The sequence below is a fragment of the Zalophus californianus genome, chromosome 16 (assembly GCF_009762305.2).
Source record: "Zalophus californianus isolate mZalCal1 chromosome 16, mZalCal1.pri.v2, whole genome shotgun sequence".
Classification (NCBI taxonomy): domain Eukaryota; kingdom Metazoa; phylum Chordata; class Mammalia; order Carnivora; family Otariidae; genus Zalophus; species Zalophus californianus.
In genome coordinates this window covers 57692391-57718009 of record NC_045610.1, presented here as the reverse complement: position 1 = coordinate 57718009, position 25619 = coordinate 57692391, and the positions used below count along the sequence as shown (strand labels likewise).

Sequence of the window (25619 nt, the reverse complement as noted above, 5' to 3'; positions counted from 1 at the left end):
CTTCAGACCTTTTGTTTTGACTCAGAGACACATATTTTAACATTTTAATATTTCTGAATGCGAGGAGCATCTTACAAGCAATGGCATGTTAGTTGCAGTGAAACACAGAATCAGAGTTTTTCACATTTATTTATTTTGGGGGGAGGAGCAGAAGGAGAGGGAGAGAGAATCCCAAGCAGACTCCCCGCTGAGCCCAGACCCCCCCCCCCCCCCTCCACACACACACACAAAACGCAGGGCGCAGTCTCACGACCCGGAGATCATGACGTGAGCTGAAACCAAGAGTCGGGTGCTTCACCAACTGCGCCACCCAGATGCCGCAGAATGGGAGATTTAAAAAAGAAATCTCCTTACTGTTTGAGCCACCCTAAGTTGGGTGTTCTGTTAGAGTCACAATCGTCCTAAATGATATGGTCCACATGTCCCAAATCCTTTTCGTTTCATTATAATTCTCTGAAAGAACAGGTCATGGCAAAATAAAAGGACATGTGCATGTCCCCTTTCTGAAAACACAAAAGCTACTGTCTGTTAAGTGTTTGCTCCGGGCCAGGCTCTGCTAAAAGCACCTTCCTTTTAAGAAACCAACATATTGAGGCCAGACTGGCATACAAAACCTGTACATGCTTAACACCTCAGACTTGATGGGTCTGAACACATTGCATGTACTGTCCCTTCATTCTCCCATCTGCCCTCTTACGATCACCCCCCTTTTGCAACCAAAGAAGTCAAAGGGCAGAAAGATGAAAGTGATCAGTAAATGGGAGCGTTGAGATCAGACCTCAGATAGTCCAACCTCAAAGCCTGTGATCCTCACCGCTGTGCAGAGTTTCCTGGAAGAACACAGGATGACAGTGGGACACATTTTGCTTCACTCCAGTGGTTTGACTTCAGCCAGCCAGAAAGCCCAGCATAAAAGCACAGGGTTTTTTTTGTTCCCCCCTGGGATTTCTGAAGATCATGAAAGCGTGCCACAGATTGTGTTCAGCAGGAACCTGGGATTGTGGACCACAGCTGTAACCTCCTGCAGGGGGAGAAGTGTCGCAAGGCATACCCCATTTACTGAGAAGAGGCGACTTTGGCATAGCAGTGGGTTGTTTCCTGTGTTTGCCAAGAGCACACACATCACTTGCCTGCTCAGCAGAGCTGTTGCCTCTCGTAAAATTATTGCTTAATGGGTTCTTAAAAAATAAGTGAATGAGAAGAACATGTAATATCCTGTTGACCTCTTCTGCTCATTTTGGGACACGTCTCTCCATTCCCAGGAACCCTGCCTTCTCACGAGTGTTGCTCAGCCTTTGTTTATATTGTTTGTTCCCTTTGCCTTGAAATTTCCTTCCCCTCATCTTCTCCTCTGCTGAGCAAATTCCAGCTCCTATGTCAATACCTCCTCCGCAAAGTCTCACCTGAGAAGCTGCAGCGGTCCCGAGCTCTCTGCTGGGTGTTCTGCCGCAGGCTGGTGAAATACATGCTCCTCGCCCAGGCAGGCTCGGAGAGCCGTCCCAGCCCTCTGATTCTAGCTCAGTAACCCTGCGTGAACCACTGCCCCTCCGTCTCAGCCTCTTTTCTCATCTGGACGTTTAGAACAGTGCACGCACAAGCACCTCCATGGGCCGGGCATGAGGGGGCGCGTCACCAACAGGACCCTCGTTATTTGAGCACACTTCTTAGGATACCCACTGTCATGATTATTTGTTTTCACATCTGGCTGTTCCACTAGACTGTGAGCAAGACAAGGATCAGGTCTTCATTCTTGTTGTTGTTGTTTTTTTAAAACTCTTTAAGTCATCTTTATTGAGATATAATTTACATACAATAAAATGCATGCATTTAAAATGTACGATTCAATCATCCAGTCAGCGGTACACCCGTATAACCACAACCCCAGTCAGGATTTAGAACATCTTCAGCACCCCGAAGGGCACCTTCCTGCTATTTCAAAGTGTCCATATCTAGCCCTGGCCCCAGACAACCACTGATCTGCTTTCTGCCATTCCAGATTAGTCCTGCCTGTTCTAGAATCTCCTATAATTGGATTCATATAGTAGGTGCTCTTTGGGGTCTGGCTTCTCTCAGTGCCCCGTGTTATGACTCATATAGTGGCTCATTTCCTTTTTATTGCTGAGTAGTATTCCATTGTGTGAATACACTGCCCCCTTTCCTATCCATTCACCTGTTGAAGGATATTTGGGTTGTTTCCAGTTTGGAGCTATTATTAATAACACTGCTCTGAACATCTCTTTGTGTGGACCAGGTTCGTTCTTCTTGGATAACTTCCTAAGAAACTGCCAAACTGGTTTCCCAGCAATGTATTGGTACAGGGTTACGGTTGTTCACCAACATCTATCATGGTCTTTTAGCCATTCTGGTGAGTGTGCAGTAGTATCTCATAGTGGTTTTAATTTGCATTTCCTTGATGACTTATGATGTTGTGTATTTTTTTATGTGTTTACGGGCCATATGTATACTGTCTTCTGAAGTGTCTATTAAAACCCTCCCCCTCCCTTTTTGGGGGCTGTCTTTTTATTATTGAGTCGTAAAAGTTCTTTATATATTCTGGATATGGGTCCTTTCTCAGATTTTTGCTTGGCAAATATTCTGGGCCTTCCAAGAATTTCGATAAAGTTCAACTTATCTTTTTCTTTTATGGTCAGTGCTTTTTGTATTCTCTCAAAAGGACTTTTCTTTCTCCATTGGATCACCTTCGGGGTGTCTGTTTTGGCGATCCCACTGATCTGTGTGTATACCCTTAGGAACAGCGCACTGTCCTGAGCTCTGATCTTGTCTCCTCACCAGAACGAGACCACTGCAGTCTGCTGGGGTTCCCCTCCCCACGCCACAGGCAGGGACCTGGGCGAGGCAGACACTGAGGCGGCCATGGGGTCACCATCCTGTGTGGTGCCTGCCATCAAGTGTCGGTTGCTTCTATTTTGCCATGTTTTCTAGCTCTTTGTGGCAGGAAGCTTTACTTCATTTCTGCACCCACGGGGCCTGGCATACAGGTGCTCCATCCACGCTTGCTGAGGGGGCAAGTCATTGTCAGCACCTCCAAACACAGTCCATCTTAGCTTGTTCTGACTGGAGAATCTGGAAGTGGTCCATCCCCTTCATTTTACCAGACGGTTCTTCTTCTGAGGGTAGTCAGGGGGTCCCTCCCATCCTCAGCACCAGCCCACTTGGGTTCCACACTGCCTGTTAAATGGGGAGACTGAGGTCCAGAGAAGGAAAGCTCATGTGACCAGACAGCGGCCAAGGCAGCACACCTGGGCTTCCTCAGCCAGGTTCTTCCTGTTGTCCCCCCTGGCAGGTCGGGCACCGTCCCTTTCATCACGGTCTGACTCCAGCACCTACCACATGGTGTATACGTCACAGGCTCCCGATACACGCTTCTTAAATAAATGACCAAGGAAGAAATGAAATCATTTCTTTGAATGCTCCGTTCACCTGGCCTCTGCAAATGGTATTAAACCTGTGTGTGCCCGTGTGTGTGTGTGTGTGTGTGTGTGCGCGCGCGCGGGCACGTGCATTTGCACGGACACGGGACTGGCCATTCCTATCCAGGCTCAGAGGCCATAATCTATCAGAAAATCTTTTTTTTTTTGGTTTTAATTTTCTCAGCCACCCTCTCGGCTTAATCCCCGCTAGGGGGCATGTGTATCCCACAGAGAAGGTCAATGATCCTTAGGTATAAGGGCTGGTTTCCAGCTGAAGTCAGAGGGTCCCTCTTGAAGCCACCTCCTTGAAACCGCACACCCTCCCCTGCAAAAACAAACAACAAAGCCTTCCTCCTCAAGCTCCCCCATCGCAGGCCGGCTACTGGCTACCATCCTCTCCTACCCCCAGGGCTCTGCAACAGAGCCGTAGGGGCAATGAGTGACAAGCTCGAGGATGTCTGTCGTCCTGGCTAGGGGCCACTGCTTCCTCCCTGAGGGACGTGACAGGTCCTGGAAAGGCAGCTCTCCTCACTCCCCTCAGTCGGCAGGCCAGGACTGGCCTTTCGGGGCCCAGAGTCTGGCCCAGCCTCGAATGATGAGTTTCTGCAGAGTGAGCAGGGGGAATATCAGCGGGCAGGGTCCACAGCTCTCACTCCCTTGTGCCCTGGGGGACAGGTCACATCCAGGACGTCCTCGAGCCCCAGCTCAAGACTCAAGTCAGTGCTCTGTGCCCCAACACCTTCCCAGGCTTTGGCATCACATGCCCGGGCACACATCCTGGCTTCACTACTCGCTGTGAGTGACCTTGAGCAAGCTCTGCGAACTTCACTTTCCTTATTGGGTAAATGAGGATGACAACAGTTCCTGCCCCATAAATGAGACGATGCATATAAATAAAGCACTTGGCACAGCACCTAGCACAGAAGTGTTTGAGACACATTAGCCATTATTAATAATATTATTAGTATCATTATATTACTATAAACCTTGACCATTTCCCTTCTTTCGAGGCTCACGAAGAAGCATTACTTCCCTCTAGCTCAAGGTCTTGGGCTTCTTCCTAACTGAGGTCCCATAAAGGGTCCCTGGGAACCGGTGGGACCAGTCCTTATGCCACCGTGCCCGCCTTAGATCAGGTGCCACGCCCACCTCGTCTTGGACCAGTGCCTCTGGCTGGATGCCCTCGCCCAGAACCATCCTGCCCGCATCTGTGCAACCACACATTTGGGACGGGCGGGGGTACTCCCTGTGGCGGCATCTGCCCCCTAGGGTGACACAGGACAGCGGCGACTGATGCAGCTGCTACGTCTGCTTCCCACCCCCGCCACCTCATTAGCTCTCTGGTCATGTCCCAGTCTCCAGGAGAGACAGGCAGCAGCCCCAGAGTCTCAGCCACAAAGGTAGCCCACAACAAACAGCACCTCCCTGCTCCCGCCCTGCCGTGCAGAGCAGCCTTTTCCCTGCCACTCAGGTTCCAACCGGCAGAGATTAGAGATTAGCAATCAGACAGAGGGTGGAAAAGCATCAGGGCCATCACCTCCTGTCTTCTCTAGGAGCTGAGATCAATGCAGGGAAGCAGAGCCTGTTGCAGGGAAGGTATCCGGGTCGGACCTCCCACTGGAGGTTGGGACAGGGTTCCAGGCACCCAGCGGTGCTCCCCGGTCTAGTCTGCCTGGCTGCTGGGTCTTACTGGGTGCCCCTGTGCTGGGCCGGGCTCGGGCTTGTTTCCAGAACTGCCCATGTCCCCCCTGTTGAGTATGTGCAAAGACAGGGCAGGAAGGGCTATGGGGTGAGGAGGCGAAGGACTAGCTGTTCTGAACCTACCACTGTTGCAAAGTGGCCTGTTGTTCAGTAGTTAACACTGTTCCCTGGGCTCAGATATATTGAACACTTACTAAGTGCGCTAAGCACTTTAGACACGTCATCTAATTTAACCCTTACAAGAACTCTGAGACAAGTTTACTGTTACCCTCCTCTTAGGAGAAATCCTAGGCGGGGGCGTTCAGTAACCCAGCCCAGGCCACAGAACTGAGAAGAGATGGTGGAGTCAGGATTCAAATCCGGTGCTCTGAGTCCGGACTCCTCACTCTTAGATTCTACATTGATATTTCATGAGAGCCAGCACCCCCGGGGCCAGGGAGGCACCAGCTCTCCGCCTCAGCGCTGTCTCTCCGGTTGCCCTTAATCCCTTCCCTCCTATTATGGTCAGTCTGCCAAGCCCCTGGGCTTTCCTGCTCCCATTCCCAAGCAGCAGCTCTTTCCAAGGAAATGGGGTGGGGGGGGGAAGGAGGCAGCCTCTTGGGGACACTGGGTCCGCCCCCTGCAACGGGAGACAGGGGGCTGAGGAAGGAGTGCCTCGGGCCGGGCAGCCTTCTCTAGAGGAGCGCTTGGCTGAGGGTGGCCCCTTCCTGCAGCAGGAAAGGGGCTGCAAATGTGCAGGTTGTGCAGAGAGCCCAGGGGTGGGAGAGCCCCGGGGAATAAGAGGGAGCGTGGGCTGGGCGTGTGGGGAAGGTGTAAACACAATCTGCTCCCACCAAAGCCAGCCTGCTCCCTGGGGGAGAGGGCCCCTCCCTCCCGGCCCACATGGCACCCCAGCTGCCAGGGCCCAGGCAGGCGCCAAGGCCAGCCAACACACTCCCCCCAACCCCTCGCCTTCCCTCCCTTCATCTGGGACCCATGCCTGGAGGAGCCACCATCGCCTGAGCAGGCTCCTAGAACAGTGCTGCGAAGGGGTGTCGCTTTGTGGAGGTGTGTCTGGGCCGCCAGCCAGCCCCTGTCCAGCCAGCTGACCTTGGCCTGACAATTCCTCAGACTAGTGCAAGGAGACAGGCCACCTGGAAACGGCAGAGAGCAGAGCCAGGGCTGAAGTGACAGGAACATGGCAAATAGATTAGAGGGTGAATACACAGGTAGGGCTCGGGGACGCCGACTGGGGCCCCAGGAACGGTGCCCTCTGGCCCGCAGCCTGACAGCCCTGTCACCAGGAAGACCGCTGCCTGGCAGGAGAAAGACAAGCTGACAGGAGCTGAGACAGGTGGTCAGGAACTCCTGGCTCGGGTCAACTGCGCAGCGGGGCTCTGCGGTGGTTCCAGCCCAGTGCTCCTTCCCCTGGTGGGACCCTTCCCCTGCCTCTGCCCCGCCCTACTTCTAGAAGCTTCCACGGCATCACCAGGCTCCCTGCAGGATCAACAGCCCCTCCCCCATGGCTTCAGTGTGGGTCCCCTCTGTCTGCAGCATCTCACGCTTTCCTTCCCTCCTTCAGATGTGGAGTCAGGGCGACAGAGGGGCTTCTGTCTAGAGAACTCCCCATCTCCTGCCTCCTGATGGCAGGGGCCAGCCAGACGGAGACTTCTCTGCCCGCCCACCCGCCTGCCCGCCTGCCCGCCTGCCATGGGGGCTGGATGGCAAGGAAGGGGGGGGTGCACGTGCGGGAAGTGGTAGGGGGGTGCTTTGCAAGATGAATGGCTTCCAGACGGTAGGGAGCAGCTCCCTGCAGGTCTGTGCCTGGATCCCAGGGAGCAGAAGCGGAAATCTGCTTTGATCTCTGCTCTGGATCGGGCAGGATTTTGAAGAGAGAAATGGCAGAGCAGCTGGGGGCAAAGGAGGCCGCCGCGGTGCTGAGCAGTCAGCGGATTGACAAAAACAAGTGTCATGCTTTTTCCCTTCCCACATGCTACTGCCCCTTTGGAACACACGCACGCATGCACACAGGAGCGCCCAGAAGACACATTCAGAACACAGGCTGAGAGATGCTTCACTCCAGCTGCAGGCAGACATGTCACAGATCCAACTGGCAGTTCTTGCAGATAATTTCAGCAGAGCGGCCAGGGACAGGGTGCGTCCTGGGGACCGGGAAGGGAAGTGCCACAGGAAGTGCGTGCTACCCTAGCAAACTGATGCCATGCAGCCTTGGACCACAAGTTTTGGGGCTGCCAGGCCAGGGGAACCCCTTTTCTTACAGAGCAGTTGCAAACTTCCAGGTGGTTTCAGAGACGACGGGGCCCTGGTGGCTAAGAGCACGGGTGACTCTGCAGCTTCTGTATGAGGCTGGGGGGGTCCCCCATTAACTAGCTACATGACACTGGACAAGTTCGTTAGCCTCTCTGTGTTTCCTCATTTCCAAAATGTGGACAATAATATGCCCAGGCTCCTTGGGTTATTGCAAGGATTAAGTTAAGGAATGAATGAGAAGCCCTATCAGCGATCCCTTGGCTCTGGGGCTCCCTGCTCCCTATCTGCTCCTCCTCTAGCCTGGACCTTCTGGGGCTGCCCCAGAGTAGGCCCCACCAAGTCCCGCTCTGGGCCAGCCTCAGATGGTCCTCAGGACCTCAGAGGAAGGGAGCCCAGCCCAGAGCAATGAGCGTCTCTGCCCCTCCTGCCGGCCCCAGCCGGGCCTTGCCTCAGGAGTCCCACCACCAGCACCGGGGACAAAGTGAGGACAGGTCCAGGGGCTCAAAGGGAGAGGTCTACCTTCTTGATGGCTGCTCTTTCCCATTCTCCTGCTTGCTGTTGCTGCTTCCACCACAGCGTCCTTTGTGGGTGGGGGGCAAGCCAGGACTTGAACTAAAACAGAAAACCAAACCAGATTAGCACTTCCTCCCATGCCAAGGCAGAGGGTTGCATTGCAGAATGGATATTTCAGAGCACCTCCTCTCCCTTAGAAGTCAGCTGGCACTCCCCTCAGTTCCCCTGCATGACCTCTACCTCATCCCCAGCCCTAGAAAATGCTGTTGAGATCACACGTCATTCCCTTAAAACCCTTGCCCCGCGGTCTGGACCAAACAGGCTCAAGGTAGAAGCTGATGAGAGTCCACCCGCCTTATGGTCACCCCCCACCGATGACCACAGAGCTGGAGGTGGCCTGCTCTGCTCCCACACGGCCAGACTTACAGAGTCTTCCTTCCTGGTCCCCAGCCCAGCCCTCTCCCCTCCAAGGCTCGCAGCCCTGCCCTACCTGCTTCTGCCCCTGATCTCAGTCCCTGGGGCCGAGCTCCGCCTGAAGATGTGACGACTTACTTCAGAGACTCTTTCTCCCTAAACAGAAAAGCGTGGGAGTCAGAGGATTGAGGGGGATATCCTTCCTGTATTTCCAGACTTCCTCTCCCTTCTGGCCCAAGCCTAACAAGTCACCCCACTACGGAGGGTTAGGAGCAGCCGGGAAATCAGTTGGAATTTGTGACTGTGGAATCAGAGAGCAGAAATTTCCCTCAGGCCAGCCCTTGAAGGCAGGAGGTGTTAGATGTTAGGCCGATTTTTCCAATTAAATGGGTCCCAAGGAGTTAACAGGAAACGGCTTCCTTCTGGCTAGACCACGTGAGGCCAGGCCAGATAGTCCAGATTCAGCTCTTTCCTCCTGACAGGGGGTCTGGGCCCATTTCGTGTGGAAGAGACAGACTGCCTGAAGTCAGGGACCTGTCTGTCCCCATCGACCACAAATCGAATGGATGACCTTAAGCAAGTAACTTACACCTCCCCATCCCTCAGTTTCCTCCACCATTAATGAGAGATAGAAACGCTTGTCTTGCCAACCCTCTGGGACTGTTACAACCTCCAAGTGAGTTAATATACGAGAGACCTCAGGGGAAGACTAGAACCCTGATCAAGAGCCAGGTAACAGCAGGAGAAGAGCCAGCGTTTATTAAACAGCTACTTTATGCCAAGTGCTTTACCATGATCTCAATTTGAACCTCACACACACCCCACACCATTCTGTTATTAATCCCAATTTATATATAAATAAAAAGGTCACATAGCTTTCCCCAAGTCTCTCAGTCAGTAAGCAGGGAGTCAGGATGTGGACTCTGGCTATACACCTCCAGACCCAAACTCAACATGGAGGATCAGTCATTTGAGGGCCTGCTCTGTGTGAGGCCCGGGGCTCACCATTTCACCTAGGTCAGCCCATTTCACCAGTAGGGCTACTTGGGCACTTTTGTGACCATCTCAGCTAGCTGAGATGCCAAGGAAAGGCATCACAGAAATGCCTGTTTCCGGCACGTCCCCAGGGCTGCCCAGTGGGCCTTCTGACAGAGCCTTGGAGGGATCCGAGCACCGAGGAGGAATTAGCGGCTGCACACAGACAGAGACTCCCGTTCTTGTGGCTTGCCAGTCTCTGTGTGGCTGAGGAGCACTGCAGGTGGGTCCCACACCCCAAAAGAAGGAGATACTGGGGTGCCCCGGCAGGCAGGCATGCTCAGGGCTCAGCCATCTGAGCCCGGTGGGGAGACTCCCTCCGGTCAGGGGCCCCGGAGCCCAAGGGCATCCTGTTCTTTGTTTCACTAGGAGTGGGAGAAGGCTCGTCGATCTTTTGCAGGAGAGAATGTCACACCACACAGGACTCCCACACTAGGTGGGCCCACAGGCACGAAAGAACATGCAAAACACTATGTTCTTAATAAATATTTGTCGATTTTTCCATGTTTTGTTGGGCACAGGAGCCCCTATCATCTAAGGACCCTGGTCACACAGGGAAGGAAAAATCCAGAAGTTCCTAAAACTTCACCCCTCGTAAAACGCCACATGGTTTCAGCCTAGGGAAGAGTTAACTTTCTGGCCACTGGAGACAGCGTCCAGCCCGCAGGAGCTGCCCAGCCAATGGCACTCCGTGCTGATGATGTCATGCTCCTCCTGCGCCTCCTATTGGGGACTGGACAGCGAATCCTGCTAGCGGCTTGGGCAGGGGAGCCGCCGAGGCTGAGCGGGGGCAGCCGGGGAGGAGGAGGGGGAGGGGAAGGCGGGCCGAGCCACCAGAGCTGCTCCTGCCCCATCCCTCTCTCCAGTCCCCCTGCGCCCTCTGATAGGACCCTGGGGACCACCCCACACTCGGACAAACAAGGCAGAGCAGCTTTGGTCCAGAGGAGAGGCTGGGGGCTCCCACTGCCACCTAGAGAAAACATTCAGCCTGCCCACCGGGCACACAGCGAACAGGGTGGCTGGGGCGAGGGGCCAGCCTCCAGCGTGCACGCACACACTCCTACACCTCCCCAGGCACGGACAGGGACAGGGAAAGCGGCAGTTTCCTTGGACGCACCCTCCCTCCTCCACCCCTGACTCTCTTCTGCCTTACCTGCCTGAGGACCGGAGGTCTGTTTCCAATCTGCTGCCTATAACGGCCCCGTCTACTCCGCTGGGCTCTCTGTGGGAGGGAGGAACAGGCAGGAAGAGCTGTGGGCAGTGCCCAGGCCCAGACCCCCTGCTGTCCTGCAGGAGCTAGCCACGGTGGGCTGGGGGGCTGGGGGGCTTCAGACAGAGTCTTTGAAGAGCTGCAAACTCCCCCTGCTCTGAGGGGAATCCTCTTAGGGACTCCCTGCAAATCCACCCACCACCCCGCAGCCTCCCAGGAGGTCCAGGTAGCCCGGGCCCACTTTCAACTTGGCTCTGGCCCCGAACAGTAGTCCCCCCCACCCCCCACCCAAGCCCACAGCCCAGTCAGTTTCTCACGGTTGGACCCGGTTGGTGAATCGGCGGCGCCAGAGCATGGCCAAGGTGCTGAGCAGGAAGAGGGTGGTGCACATGGCTCAGCAGCCCCATCCCCTCCCAGACAAGGTCTGTAGAAGAAGGCCAAAATGGCCCTGCCCACTCTCACAAGCCACTGCTGTCCATCCTGAGGTTCCTGCCTGCACTGGATTAGGAGGCTCAAGCTGATTAGTGGGGTCAGCAGATCCGACCTTGTGCAGACTGATTAACCTCGCTCAGCCCAGGTTGTCCGTCGCAGTGGCAGGGTAAATCAAGCTGTCCGTTTTGGATGTCGATGTGACTGAGACCTGGGCCCAACCCTCAAGGGGCTTCTAGTCTAGACACATGCCCTGGCCAGTTACATAAATGACCACAATAGAGAGATGTAGGTGATGGAAGGCACCTGCAGACCCTCAGGGAACGCCCAATTGGAAGAGGAGCTGGGGGCATCGGAATTTGCAGGTGCTCAAGGAAGGTTGGGCCCCCGGCTGGAAGATTCTGCTGGGGGCTGCAGACATGAAAGCACAGGGCACGTTCCATCAACTGGAAGTTGAGTGTCAGCAGAACAATGATGTCATGGGGAGGCATCGGGAGGGGAGGAAGGGAGAAGAATATTAGATGAAGAAGCCAGAAAGACAAGGGAGGCCAGAGAATAAAGGGCTGGCTAAGCGGTTCAGTTCTCCCCTCTGGACAATCCTCTCCAAATGTTACTGATGACATACCCCCTTCCTTAAAAGACCGAATTCAAGTATGCATTGTGAAATAGGTATATGCATCCACTTAGACATTATATACTATACTACTGGGCAAATACAGTCCTGCACCACGAACACACATAAGACTTGTAAAGGATGAGATGAAACTAAATAGAAATAAGATTTCTCCTGCTCGCTTTCCCAGTGGAAACCTCCCGGGCAGCTGCTTGGAAGGGCACCACATTGGCATTGGGTGTCCTATCAGAGGGCTTCAGGGAGGTGGCCAGGTGCAGAGTGCTCTGTCCTGGCCTAGGCAGCCTATGGAGCAGACGTGGGTCTGAGCATCCACCCTCTTCCATCCCTTTCCAACATCCCCAGAAGAAGGCACTAGATTTTCCTTCCCTCAAATGAGATGGAGGCAGCGTCAAGGAGGCTCAGGATTCCAGGGAGGTACCTGAACCTGAGCTCCAGGGAGGGCCAGAGCTGGGGCTCCACCTGGGCTCTCTACTTTGAAATATGATTTTCAACATACCGAAACCAAAGCTGAAGAGGAGAGCCAACCTCCTCTAATACTCGCAGTGGGACCTAAAGTCTTGAGAAGGGCGGGGTCACCAGGGAGGGTTAGGGGGAACTGGACACTGGCCTGGGGCTGGGGCTAGGAGTCATGCTAGGTCTGAACAGTTACTTGTAGGGTGGGGACCCTCTGGCTCTGAGGCCCAGCCCCCACCTCCGGTCCTGTGGCGCTTACACCTCGCAGAGCAGGACCACCGGGAAAAGGATTTGTGTCCTCCATTCGCGGAACCGCTGCCTAGTCGCAGCCTTCGCAGCTGAGATGTCTCCAGGGCCTGGGCCTCCCCAAGATTTCTTGACACCTTCCCCCCCAGTACCTCCTTGCCCGGCCAGCTGCCTTGCCTGTGGACTTTCCTCCACCAGGGCGGGAATTCGGGGTAGCGCCTGTTTTTTGCTTGCCTGTGTCATTAATGAGCCACCCAGGGACTTTTTTTTCCGACGCCATGTGCAAGTACAGGGCGGGGGGGGGGGGGGGGGTTGCTGGCCGGAAGGAAAGGGGACCGCAGGCCTCCGGCGCTGAAGTTCGACAGCCGTCCCCCATCCCCGCAGCGGGGGATTCCAATACGGAATTGGAGCAGGGAAGCGACCCCAGTCCTAAACCCTCCGGAGCCTGGGGTCGGGAGCTCTGGGAGTGGCGCCGCGGCCCCCAGTGGCAGGCTAGGGAGAAGCCCAGAGTGAGCGTGAGCTCAGCTGGGACCCCGGCGCCGCCGGAGGGGCCGCGTTCGTCCCCTCGGGCGGGCGGCCACGCCGCAAACGCCTGGGAGTGTTTGACTTTGAGTCAGTTCCCCGTCGCGTGAAGGGTGCACACACGCGCACGGCCCGACACCGCCCGCAGCATGAGCCGGGACACTGTGCCCCCCGACCCGCGCCCGCCCGGGGCGCACTCCTGTGCGGCCGGCACAGCCCGGCGCCGCGTGACCGTCCCCTCCCCCCGAGGCCACCCCAGCACTCCCACCACACCTACGCCCCAGCCCCGCCCGGCGGTCAAGGTCCGTGGTGGCCTGGCGGGCGCCAGCCGCGTCGCCCCCACCCCGCCCAGCCTTCACCTTGCCGGAATTGGCTCACCGACGCGGGGTTGGGGGTTTGGAGCGCCTTTATTTTTTTTAACATTTTTCCAGCAGACCACATCCCCGCCCCCCGCTCGCGGTCCCCCGCCCCCCGCACATATACACTGCACACACACACACACACACACACACACACGCACACACACACACACACACCCGGCGCGCACAGACACGCTCCCTCCCTCCGGCGCGCTCTACCCCTCGCTCGCCAGCCCGCCCGCCGCGCACGCACCCGGCCCCGGCTCCCCGCGCCCGGCGCCCTGCGCCCCGCCGCCGCCGAGCGAAGCCGGGCTGGGCTTGGAGCTGCTCATGGAGAAAGTGCCGGGCGAGATGGAGATTGAGCGCAGGGAGCGGAGCGAGGAGCTGTCCGAGGCGGAGAGGAAGGCGGTGCAGGCTACGTGGGCCCGGCTCTATGCCAACTGCGAGGACGTGGGGGTGGCCATCCTGGTGAGGTAGGTGTCACTCCGGCCCGGCCGAGGCCGGGGAAGGGAGGGCGGCAGCGGCTCCGGGCAGGGGCGGGTTCGGCCCGGGTCCGAGCTCCGGCGCCACCTCTCCAGCTGAAATTGGGGCCGGGCCTGCCCGGGTGCAGGCAGTGTGGGGCTCCTTGGGGTGGGCGAAGCCCTGGCTGAGCCGGTCCTGGCTCTGGGCGTGGGGCTAGGAACTAAGAGTCAGACGTAGAAGGAGGGCACCTCGGTCCCCCTCCTCTCCCGGGCCTCAGAACTCCTGGCTGGGCCAGGCATGCCTTCCTCACCAGCGACCCCAACCACCCAACCCAGCTCCCACAGACACACATTTCGATTTGTGTGCTTCAGCTGGGGACTCCCCATTTTAGAGGCAGGAAGACTGAGGCTCAGCGAAGAAGAGGGACAAAGAGGAGCAGACCCCTCTCCAGCTCAGCCCCTTTCTGTGTTCAAAGCCTCTTGGAAGGACAGAGCGAAGAGCCCGAGCATAGAGGTCAGAAGTAGTAGGACGCTAGGGTCCGGCTTTCCCAGCTGGCCCCTTCCTGCCCCTAGGGGGTGGGCGGACAGGGAGCTCCCAGGTGAGGCACAGGTGAGCAGAGAAGTGAAGGGTCCCTAGGGTACCGTGCCTGCTGAGCTGAGGAGGGAAAGGAAGAAGCGTCAGGAGTCAGGACCCCACCCTGGAACCACCACTTGAGGAGGAAAGGCTGTGTGTCTTGGGCTCAGGGGTTACTCAGGTACCACAAGCCCCCAAAGTAACACTTATTTGCACACCACACACTGGTGGACACATACCGTTGCTCTATAGTTAATGTCCCCACCCCACACAAGCTAGTAACAGACTACAGCCACGGAACGATGCTCTCTTCCCACACATGCTGGTCCCTGCGGCCCCAGACCCACACTCACCCTCAACCCTCTGTCCGAGGCAGAGGGAGACGGCCAGATCTGGGACAGAGCAGGGCAGCCTTATTCTTTGGAGATGGGGTGAGCCCTTGTTTGTGGAAGGGAGAGTTGAAATGCATGCCTGTCTCCCAGTCCTGGCTCCTGGCTCTGGGTTCTCTGTCTCCCTGACTCTCTGCCTTTTGCCTCCCCCAAGCCTGGGACCTACCCAGCTCCATATCAATATGCCCCGATTCCAACTTGGAAACAAATTTTGGAGGAAGAAGAGCGAGAGGCACTCTTGAGTTGGAGGAGAATTCCTGAGGAAGGCAGCTCTTTGGGCAGCCCCGAGACCCAGAAACATGGAGGGGGGGGCGATGGTGGGGAGGCTACAAGGGGGTTTCAGATCCCGAAGCCATCAGACATTCTGAGACACAGACCTACACGTGGGAGCACCCACACAAGCACTTGGTGGGTAGTGGGGTCACAGATGTGCCAGACTGCAGCCCAGGAGGGCCGCTCTTCGCTGTGTGCGTCGGCACACGCGAGCCCACCAGGCCTTAGGATGCACCCCGGTGTGCACATGGGTCACCAAGAGGAAAGGAGGTGGAGTCCTTAGGGCCTTGGAGATTTGCTGTCCTGACACCCTGCCATTTGCCAGGGAGGACGTGGAGGGGATGTGTCCAAGGTCCAGCTCCTGGGGTACCACCCAGCCTCCCCAGGGAATGGGGGTGCAGAGGAAGGAACTGAACACTACGGCCAGGGCTGTTTCTTGAGAGTCTGACATTCTGACAAGATGTTTCTCTCTGTGCCCCTGCAGTTCCCCATTCCTGAATCTTAGGGAGCTGGGTTTGGGTGGGTGGCAGGGTGGGGGGACATTTACCAATGTGGTCAGTGCTCAGTGAAGGTCCACAATTGAAGTCCTGAGATAGCAGTTAGGTCTAGCCTGCTGGTCAGCCCAGGCCACACTCCACCTGACCCACCTCTGTGTTGATGGGAGCCCGGCGCTGGCTCAGCTCCTCCCTGCCAGACCCAGGCCCCACTAGCCTGCCCCTCCTGGGTCTCTTCCTGCTCCCTGCCCCCTGACCTGAGAGGCAGGGGAGGCTTGGTTAAGGGGAGGAAAGGGCAAGATCGATAAGCTTCTCGGGTGTCCCAAAGGCCCCTCCCCAGATCCCGTGCATCTCAGTTCTGTCACACACCCCCTCCCCCAATTTCACACATATCCACAGGGACAGGCCCCAGTGAGAGCCTGAGACACTAGTCCTCCAGCCCGTTGCCTCGGGTCCTCCCTCCCCGCTGGACTAAAGCCAGCAGCACCCCCGTGCTCTACCTCCCCTCACCCAGGAGTTCGCAGCCAGGAAGGTGGTGGCGGTGGTGGAGAAGCTGTCTTCGGGTCCGAGCCAGACCCCACACCTGCACTCCAACTGAGAGGGAACACCCATGCTCTGGGAAGCCTCCCCTCACAACCGACTTCCCCTCCTCACACTCAGACGAGCCTATTTCAGGCTCTGCTGGAAGCCCAGATGACTCTGGGAGCTGAGAAACTCCCCAGGCTGGCTGCTGAGGCTTCTCCCTGGCAGACAGCACAGGCCTGGACTGGGAGGGTCGAGAGAGTGCCTGCGGAGGGGCCAGGGATAGAGGCCAGGATGAAGGAGCAGAGCCTGCGGCCCCCAGACTCCCCTGGTGCAGCAGTAGGGCTCCCTGGGACCGTCACTCCTCAGGGCCATCACCTGGCCCCGGGGTGTTGGGGCAGGAGACTCACTGGGTCCCAGGCCCCTGTCTCCCTGGCATAGCAGTCTCTCTGAGGCAGGATGGGGTGGGTAGAGTCTCTTCTTCCTGTCCCTGCCACCCACCTTGCTGGGCAACCTGGGGCATCGATTCCTACAACAGAACGTGGGGATAAAAACAGTGCCAACCTCAGGAGGCTATTGCAGGATTAATGAGACAATCTAGTAAGTGCTCAGTAAGTCTTCCCTGTTAGCTCCTCATCAGTAAAATGAATATAATGCCTGCTTGGTGGTGGCAATTAAATGAAAGAACAGGTGGAGATGTTTTGCACATGGCAACGCACCAGGCTAACAGCGATCATTATTTTTATGGCAATGTGAAATGCCCAAAGCCTAAGATACTCATTTAAGTCCAGATTGGGTTCTTCACATTTGTCCTTCATGCAGTGCCTCTCCAGAAAAATCCACTGTATTTTCAGACTCATTGCCTCATTTATCCTCACCAGTATATCTGTGAAGTATCGGGCGGGAGGAACTCCTCTCACACTTGTGCAGACAGGAGGTTGTAAAGTGGTTTGCCCAAGGTCACCCTTGGTCGCCACATGGACCGTGTCCTGGTCACTCCCCCCCGCCAGCAAGCAGCTTTGTCGCCTGAAGGGATGGCCCCAGCCAGATGCTCTTTCTGCATCTGTTCCAGCTCTCTGGCCAAAGGGCTGATTTGGCAGATTATCAGCTTTCTCTGATCACAAAAGGGGACACTTCAGAGTTGTGACACCACCGGACAAAACAGGTTGTCCCAAGACATTCCATACATGTTCAGAAGTTCTGATCAAGTCTCCGCGTGTACCTCCCCCAACGTCCAGCTCTGGCTGGGAGAGGGGATGCAGAGGTCGTCAGCTTCATCCTGCAGACCACAGGGCCCTGGGCTGAGGTGATGGATCAGAGGGTGTGTGAGAGCCACAGGCCCTGCCCTTGGGTTGTGGGACCCAGTCCAACAGGCAGAAAGGGAAGAAGCCATAGAAGGTGGCGGGAGAACCCCTAATGGCCTTAAGGGGAAAACAGTCACCCTGGGCCAGCCTGGGCACTTGGGGGAGGCCAGTCCAACGTGAGAAAGAGTGAGGAAGACATCCCACCCACGGTGTGGAAAGGCTGGCTGGCCCAAGGAGTGCTTTACCAGCAGCTGGAGGGGGCTGGAGGAAGGTGGCTGAGTTGGGACAGTTTGTAGGAAGCCTGGCATCCCAGGTTAAGGATTTTGACTTTGTCCGGTAGGCAATGGGGAGCCACTGAATGTTTTTGAGTACGGGAGTGACCTAACGATAGTGACATTTGTGGGGGGGGGGGATTAGACAATCTCAGGTAAACTGGAGAGGCAGGGAGAGAGCTAAAAAGACCTGGGGTCTGGGCGCCTGGTTGGCTCAGTTGGTTAAGCGACTGCCTTTGGCTCGGGTCATGATCCTGGAGTCCCGGGATCGAGTCCCACATCGGGCTCCCTGCTCAGCGGGGAGTCTGCTTCTCCCTCTGACCCTCCCCCCTCTCATGTGCTCTCTCTCTCATTCTCCCTCTCAAATAAATAAAATCTTTAAAAAAAAAAAAGACCTGGGGTCTGCCACAGGATGTGCCAAGGCTTCTTGGAAAAGCATGATGTGCAGAAGTAAAGTAATGACGGAACCACACTAGGAGGGTGAGACTGGTCCGTAGCTCTAATTAAATCAGCCAATCAATATGTGCTACAGGCTGAGGAGGGAAGCAGGTCGTGAGGAGGGAACAGACGAGCTGGCAGGAGGACTAAGTCACATTTCTTCCCTCCGTGCACTGGGTGACCTGAGCTAGGTCACTTGGGCTTTACTTTGTCTGCAAAGAGAGCTCTAACTTGATCACAATAAAGACTGGCATTTCCTGAGCACCCTGCGTTCACACTGTGCTGAGGACTCCACCTGCGGTTTCTCAGTTCATCCTCATAGCAAGCCAGGAAAACGATGCCCATTGCATGGGTGAGGACACAGCCTCGGAAAAGTAAAGTCACTTGCCCAAGGTCACACTGGCCCGAGATCCCAGAACTAGAGCTCTTACCCTCTCTGCTGGAACTGGAGCCGGCCTTGAAGGGTGTGTCAGGTTTGAAAAGGAGGCCAGAGCAAGAAAGACAGAGGCTTGGGGGACAGAGCTGACAGTATGCAAGTCTGGCAGATGGAAATGGCCAGGACCTGGGGAGGGGGGTTGCTGCACATACACCAGCTCAGCCAGAGGGAGGGTCTGCATCTGAGGGACAGCTACACAGGGTGGTGAAAACACTTTCGGGTCCTGCCCCTCCTACCCCGCACCTCCATCATCCTGGTCACCTCGGGCTGGGGCCACGGCATCCCCTACTTCAGCGCTCACCCCCCTCCTGCCAGGTTCTTTGTGAACTTCCCGTCGGCCAAGCAGTACTTCAGCCAGTTCAAGCACATGACCGAGCCCCTGGAGATGGAGAAGAGCCCCCAGCTGCGGAAACACGCCTGCCGGGTCATGGGGGCCCTCAACACCGTGGTGGAAAACCTGCACGACCCGGAGAAGGTATCCTCTGTGCTCGCCCTTGTGGGCAAAGCCCACGCCCTCAAGCATAAGGTGGAGCCCGTGTACTTCAAGGTACGTGGCTGGGTGGGCGTGGCCAGTGCACCACCCGCCCTGCTCTGCTCTGGGAGCTCCTGGGGCAACAGGGGGTGACCACTGGACGGCCCAGCCTCTTCGCCCAGCGTGGGCTGTGACAGGGAGGGGCGGCAGGATCGGGTCTCGAAGGTGCCTGGCCCCCAAGCTGCCAGGCTGTCGTGTCGTCAATGATCCCCTTGGCCAAACTCTGGATAGAAGGGGTGCTGGGGGTCCTGGGGGCTTGGGGGGTGCAGGGCACCCAGGCGTTTACTTTTCCCTCCTCCCTTTGCTCCCAGATCCTCTCTGGGGTGATTCTGGAGGTGATCGCTGAGGAATTTGCCAATGACTTCCCACCAGAGACGCAGAGAGCCTGGGCCAAGCTGCGTGGCCTCATCTACAGCCACGTGACCGCTGCCTACAAGGAAGTGGGCTGGGTACAGCAGGTCCCCAACGCTACCACGTGAGGAGGGGTGAGGGTGGGCCGGGCAGCCTCCCTGCCGTGTCCTCCCCTGCCCCCTGATCTCGCATCTCTCCTGGGCACGGGAGCTGACTGCTGAGGCAGGAACACTTCCTGGACACTGAGTCTGGGGTCTGACACATTTAAGAACAGGCACGATGGGAAAGGGCTCGGCCCCTACTATGGGCTGCTCGGAGCAGTGAGCCCTGAACAAATTCTCCTTCTCTAGGACAAGAGAGCACTCAGAGGCCCCCAAGACCAAGGCCGCCCAGGGCAGCTCTAAAAGGTTCCTGGCGGGAAGGCTAGGTCATCGGGCCCAGAGGCAGCCTAGGCTAAGTCCAACCACTTCCTCCCTGGGTACCAATCACATGGGGCTCTGTTTTCAGCTCATGCTGACCAGTGCTCCATCCTGCCTCTGCCTCGATAGGGCCGGAGCCAGGGGAGAATCACAGGATGTGTGCACACAGACGCACGTGCCCAAGTCCACGAGGGGCCTGCGTGGGTATCACTACCACGTACACCGTCAGTGGTGTTCACTTCTAGGCTGACTCTGGAGGCCAGGTTCCCAGTTCTGGGGTGAGGGCCGGGGAGATGGGCTCGAGCAGGGTGGCCAGCCTCAGTGACTCCAGCTGACTCGGGGCAGGAGAGGAGGGCTGGCCCCTAGACATGGTGGCTGGGAACACTCCGGCCTGCCTGGGCCCCCAAGGGGCAGGCAGCTCTGGGAGCTCAATGGCGGGGCGGAGGCAGAGCCGGGGTAGGAAGGAGGGAGAGGAGCGTAGGCGGGAATGGGAAGCAGGGGTCAGCCAGCGGCCCAGGACACGCGTTGTAGAGAAACATTCCCAGCAGTTTCCCATGGAAAAGGCGCGTCTCCTCCCTGGGCTCCAAGCTGGCCCATGGAGCCTGCCTGGACCTCCTGCTCACAAGGCCTCCAGGCCCAGCTCTGGAGGAGGTCCCCTGGGGGCGACCTTGGGAGGCCAGGCCTCCTGACCTTCCTGCTGCTGACCACACCAGCCCCAGCTTGCTCCGGCTCCCTTCCCCCACGGCGACACCACCCCAGGAGAGTAGAAACCTCGGGAACTTCTGGCTACAGCCAGGCAGTGACTCCAGATGTGCACAGCTGGGCCCTGGCCTGCCCCAGGTCCCCGGCGGGACAGGAAGCCCACAGAAGATCTTTACCTGCCAGAGGAGGGGCTGGTAGAGCCCGGAGAGCGGCCGGAAGCAGACAGAGGGGCCAGGGAGGGTCTGTGGGGGGAAGGGGCTTGCCCTCCCACGCCTCTCCCCAGGCCGGCTCAGCTCCGGCTGCCAGAGATGAGTTTGTTTACAGCCAGGAGACAAGACTTCCTGCTTCTAGAGAAAAGGGCTTTTTTACAGGGGCCTAGAGGAACTGGAGAGGGAGAAGAGAGCTGGCCAGCGTGAGTCCCAGTGAATCAGAAACACATGGACGGCGTTTCCCGACATGAAGCCCTGTCCCCTCCCCTGTCTTGCCCCAGCTGGACCCGTGGGACTTACATCTCACCAAATCCCAAACATTAAGAAACCACCAGAATCTCAGTCTGCCCATTTCTGCTCCCCGTGGAGTGAATAGATGGGGCTGTTGTGGGGACTGGCTGGAGCCCTGCATCCATCTGGGCCTGGGCACCTCGAATTTGGGTCTCCCCCCGCACCCACCAGCCACGAAGTCACGGGGACTGTCCCCTCGTCCCTTTGCACTTTCACCCCCCCACCCCGGTCTCCTGAGGGCACGGGTATGGGCCCCGAGAAGGCGTGTCTCCCTGGGCGTGGGGCCTACAGACCCAACCTACTGCCAAGGTCCAAATGGGTTCAGATGGTGGGAGGAAGTTACAGAGCAGAGTTCTAGAAGGCCTCGGTCCAGCTTCTCTTATCAGGGAAGCAGGGGTGGGCCAGATGCCACTGTTTATTGAACTGTCTCTGCTTAAGGGTCTGTGTGCATTTTTGTGTGTGGGTGGGGGGGTCAGGAGGTTGGGGGGCATGGTGATGAGTGCAAAGGGGCTGCGTGTGCAGAGAATGGCTATGGGTCGCCAGAAGGGTTCCCAGACAGGCCGACCAGAGAGGACACGTGTCTCAGAATTAATAGGAGAAGAGCTGATTTTGAAAGGTTCTTTGTAGTTTGTGAAATGTGTTCACACAGTTGATGTTCCTCCATTCTCATAGAGGTAAGCACGGCAGACGTAATTCACATGTTGGAGAGAAAGATCTGGGGTTCAGGTGGGCCACCTGATTTGTCTGAGGTCACACAGCAAGTTCCTGGCCGCAGGGGGCTAGAACTTGGGTCTGGTGGGTTGCTTCTGGTTGCAGCGGGCTGGGTCTCCCGGCAGATCGTGTTCTGCTTTGCCGTTGTCCCCTGGCCCCGTTGTTCCCTGGCCCCACTCCACGTCCCTTGTAACCTCTTATCTCCATCTCCTATCTCATCCACAGCCCACCGGCCACGCTGCCCTCTTCGGGGCCGTAGGACCCCCTCTCTCCTCCCCCTCCCAGGCAGCACCTTGAGCAGAAGGCCGAGTTCTGAAGACCCTCCTTGACCCTCCATTTCTGGGTGCCAAGGAAGCTGGAGGAATCCCTGACTCATCTTCCTGGAAAGAGGCAGCCTCTGTTGTGGCCACAGTCCCCACTGGAGCCGCCGGGAGGTGGCGCTGGCTGCGGGGATGCTGACCCCAGCTCAGCGGCCTGTGGGGGTGGGGGATGCTTCCTCCTTGAAGAGCTGGGCCCACTCTTCTTAGCTTTTCTACTCTCTGTCAGAGACCTAGCTGAGCAGCTGACAGGGGTCCGGGGCAGGTCTGAGTCTCTCCGGGAATAAGGCAGCCCCGTTTCTATCTGCCCGACCAGCATGCAGGTCCCCACATCACCTATCTAGAGCATCACGCACACTCATCTACCATATATACAGATATATTCTATATACAATCTCTCTATAAAAAAAAAAAAAAATATATATATATATATATATACACATACATATCTATACTGTGTATCTACGGGGCCCAGAGGCACATGTGAAGCCTTGGTTTTGCCCATCTGCGTGTGGGGCACGGAGGGGCCCTGGTCATGCTTCTGGGCAGAGGACAGCGTGTTCTGGCAGAGACGGGGGTCCCATCTCAGCACAGAGAGAATCTACACCTGTGGGCAGGGTGGGGGTGACCCAAGGGCCTGGGTGGGCAGGGTGGGGGTGACCCAGCCGGCCAGCAGAGTCCAGCCCTTTCTCCAACCAGCTCCGCACATTCCTGCTTTCCACTTCTAGGTGAAAAGGATTTGGCTTTCCCCCTCTCCCCCCGCCCCAGAAAGGATGTGGCTCCCTGACTTGCTCCAGCATGGGCAAGGGCAGACCGAGGGGCCAGCAGTGTGGGACATGGAGGACGGCACCGGGGGAGGGGCCCTGCTGCAGAAACCTCGAATGCCAGCCCCATCTGCCTTTGCTGCTAGGAGCCCAGCGGGAGTGGGGCTCCACGCTGCTGTCAGTGATGACAGGCCAGATGCCTCCGTCCCATCCTGCAGCCCTGCTGGCCGAGGGCCTTCCCTCCCCACCCCCCGGCTGCTGGCTGCCAGTTGGACCTGTCCACCCATCGGGGTCAGAGTTGCTGGGGAACCCCCCGCCCCCCGTGTGTGCCCCTTGGTCACGTGTGCCATCCGCAAGGATGTCTGGCTACTGTGGCTTCTGTGCCGTGTCCCCTCCTGTCCCATGCTCGTGTAGCCATGCGTGTAACTGCCTGTCCTTTTGTAGTTTCTGATGTTTGTAACCAGACCCAGCCGTGTCATTAAACAGACTCCCTCTTCCCGCGTCTGCGCCGCTCATTCTGTCTTTTCCTGCCCACTGCCACTCGCCTCTGCCTCTGCTCCTTAGCTTGGGGCTCAGGCCTTTTCTTGAGAGCCACCCAAGGGCCCCTGCCCCTGTGCCTCAGCCTTGGCTCCGCGGAGTTGGGGCTCACCCACGCCCCGAACCGTGTAATCAGAAGCACGGGCTGGAGGGGCGCCTGGGTGGCTCAGTTGGTTAAGCGACTGCCTTCGGCTCAGGTCATGATCCTGGAGTCCCGGGATCGAGTCCCGCGTCGGGCTCCCAGCCCAGCAGTGAGTCCGCTTCTCCCTCGGACCCTCCCCCCCCCCCCCCATGCTCTCTCTCTCTATCTCATTCTCTCTCTCAAATAAATAAATAAAGTCTTAAAAAAAAAAAAAAAAGCACGGGCTGGAGACTGGAAGCGGGGCTGTGGAGGGCCAGGAAGGGTGTCCGTGCTTGTTTTTAAAAAGTCGAGGGCCTTTTAATCTTTTGTTCTGGAAATCTCCACCCTGAGGAGGATAGGAAAAGTGGGGGAGGAATCAGGGAGAGATGTTCAGGAAAATGGGCCCTGCTGGTCTGATGCTCCAGGGAGAGAGCCAAGGATTGGGCCCCCACCTGCCCAATGCACTGTGCATCCCACACAGGGTGGGGGTGGGGGGAGCGAAGTTCCCGGAAGTGCCGGCCGAGGGTGTTTGAGAAAGGAAGTCTGCTTATACCATCTGAAACCTCTAGCACCTTCCCTGAGCTCTCAGCTCCCAGACCCCCTTCCCAAGCCCTGGATCCCGCACCCCACAGCCTCAGGCCGGTCTGTCCCACCCCACGCATGATGGAGGCAACCGCCAGAGCATCAACCCCCCAAGGAGGGACCAGGAGGTCACCCCCCCCCAGGTGGGCTGCAAGAGAAGCAGGAAGCATCCTCCAGCCGCCTTTGGGAGGGCTCCTGGCTGCCTGGGAAGATTCATGTGATGTTCAGGAAAAGTCTTGTCTCCCAGACCGTGAACTCCTGGAATGCAGGCTACACCTTCATCTTCTGGGCCTGGCACAGCAGAGGTGCTCAACAGAAGTCCAAAGAATAAATGAATACCACTCATAGAAAGCAAGACCAGTGCATGGGGCCAAGAGTGAGCTGTGTGAATGAGGCATAAGTGTGGGGTGGAGAGGGCAGCAATGGGCAAGGCCTTTCCAGGGAGGTGGTGCTGCGGGGCAGGGTGCTGCACTCTGGAGCCCGACTGCCTCCTAATGCTGTGTGACTTTGGGCAAGTCACTTAGCCTTTCTGAGCTGCGTGGTCACCTCTAATTTAAAATAGGAGTGAAAAATAAAATAAAATAGAATAAAATAATAAAATAGAAGTGCACAAGACAGGTACCTGGAGGAGGAGGCTGTAAGCCAACCACAGTACGGGGGATGTGGGCATGCTCAGGACAGGGTGACTTGACTATCAGACCATCGGAAGCAGCAAATGGAAGGAGGAGAGAGGGTGGGCTGGCCAAGACCAGTCTTGAGAGGGGGGAAGGCAGTGAATAAAGGAGGGAAATCGCAGGAAGCAGGGCAAAGGACAGGGAGATGGAAGCAGGCGGGGGTGGGCGGGCTGCCCCCATCCTGGGCTTGATGGCCCCTGGTGAGCTCAGGCTGAGCCGGTGCCAGAGGGCTGGGGACTGTAGGAGCTGTGAGAGGAAAGGGGGCATCTGTGCGTGGGGTGGGGAAGAGCCTCTGGGAAGAAAGACACCCCTCCTTCACTTCAGTTGGCATAAGTGGGAAGGAGCCTCCGAACCGAGCAAAATTGGAATCATTCAGGAATGTAGCCCTTGGGAAAGTTTATCTCCTCTCCCCACCCCCTTGACAGGGGACACGGGCAATTAGCGACTCCCCCTAGACCTGGGCTAGAGATGCTGCTGGGTAGGGGTGGGGTGGGGGGAGGGACAAGTCCAACCATGGCCAGCTGGGCAGGGCCCAGGTGTCCCCAGTAGGCTGTCCCCTGGTAGGGGAGCCAGGTCCGGGCTTTTGTGCTCTACACTCAGGGATAGCCTTGTCGCTTAAGAGCTAAGCAACTGGGCCAGCTCCCCCTGGCTTGCTTGGGCTGTGAGTGATGGGGTATTAGGAAGGGGGGGTGCCCAGGCTGCAGCTCCTTCCCCACCAAGCGGTCCTGGCCACGTAGCCCCACAGCGCCCCCTGCTGGCTGCTGGGCAGGACCCTCCCCGGGAGGCCGCGACCTTCCCTTCCTCCTTCCCTTACCTGTGGGCCCACTTTCCTCCCTCGCTTTAAAAGACGTATCCTGAGGCACAAAGGAAAAATGTGAACCCCCACCCCTATTTATGAAGATATCCTCCCATACCCTGAACCAGGTTAATACCCTGAAAAAGTTAATGAATGCTCTATTAAAAAACAGACGAGAGATAAAGCACCACGGGTGCCCAGACTGTTGGCTCTACTTTGTCAACACCTACAAGCTCACTCATTTCTGGTGGCT

General features: G+C 57.2%; 2 protein-coding genes across 2 annotated transcripts; one reads left to right on the top strand and one right to left on the bottom strand.

Moving 5' to 3' along the window:
• Positions 1–239: 239 nt before the first annotated feature.
• PRCD (photoreceptor disc component) lies at positions 240–11054 on the bottom strand. Its single transcript, XM_027626051.2, has 5 exons — positions 10872–11054; positions 10498–10566; positions 8386–8465; positions 7902–7994; positions 240–4345 (listed from the first exon to the last, which is right to left on the bottom strand). Exons 1-3 carry the CDS (start codon positions 10943–10945, stop codon positions 8444–8446), a joined length of 165 nt encoding a protein of 54 aa, XP_027481852.1. The 5' UTR covers positions 10946–11054; the 3' UTR covers positions 240–4345; positions 7902–7994; positions 8386–8443.
• A 2253-nt stretch (positions 11055–13307) lies between these two features.
• Positions 13308–23160, top strand: CYGB (cytoglobin). The gene is made up of 4 exons (XM_027626050.2): positions 13308–13670; positions 18676–18907; positions 19204–19367; positions 21801–23160. Exons 1-4 carry the CDS (start codon positions 13528–13530, stop codon positions 21832–21834), a joined length of 573 nt encoding a protein of 190 aa, XP_027481851.1. The 5' UTR covers positions 13308–13527; the 3' UTR covers positions 21835–23160.
• The last annotated feature ends 2459 nt before the right edge of the window (positions 23161–25619 follow it).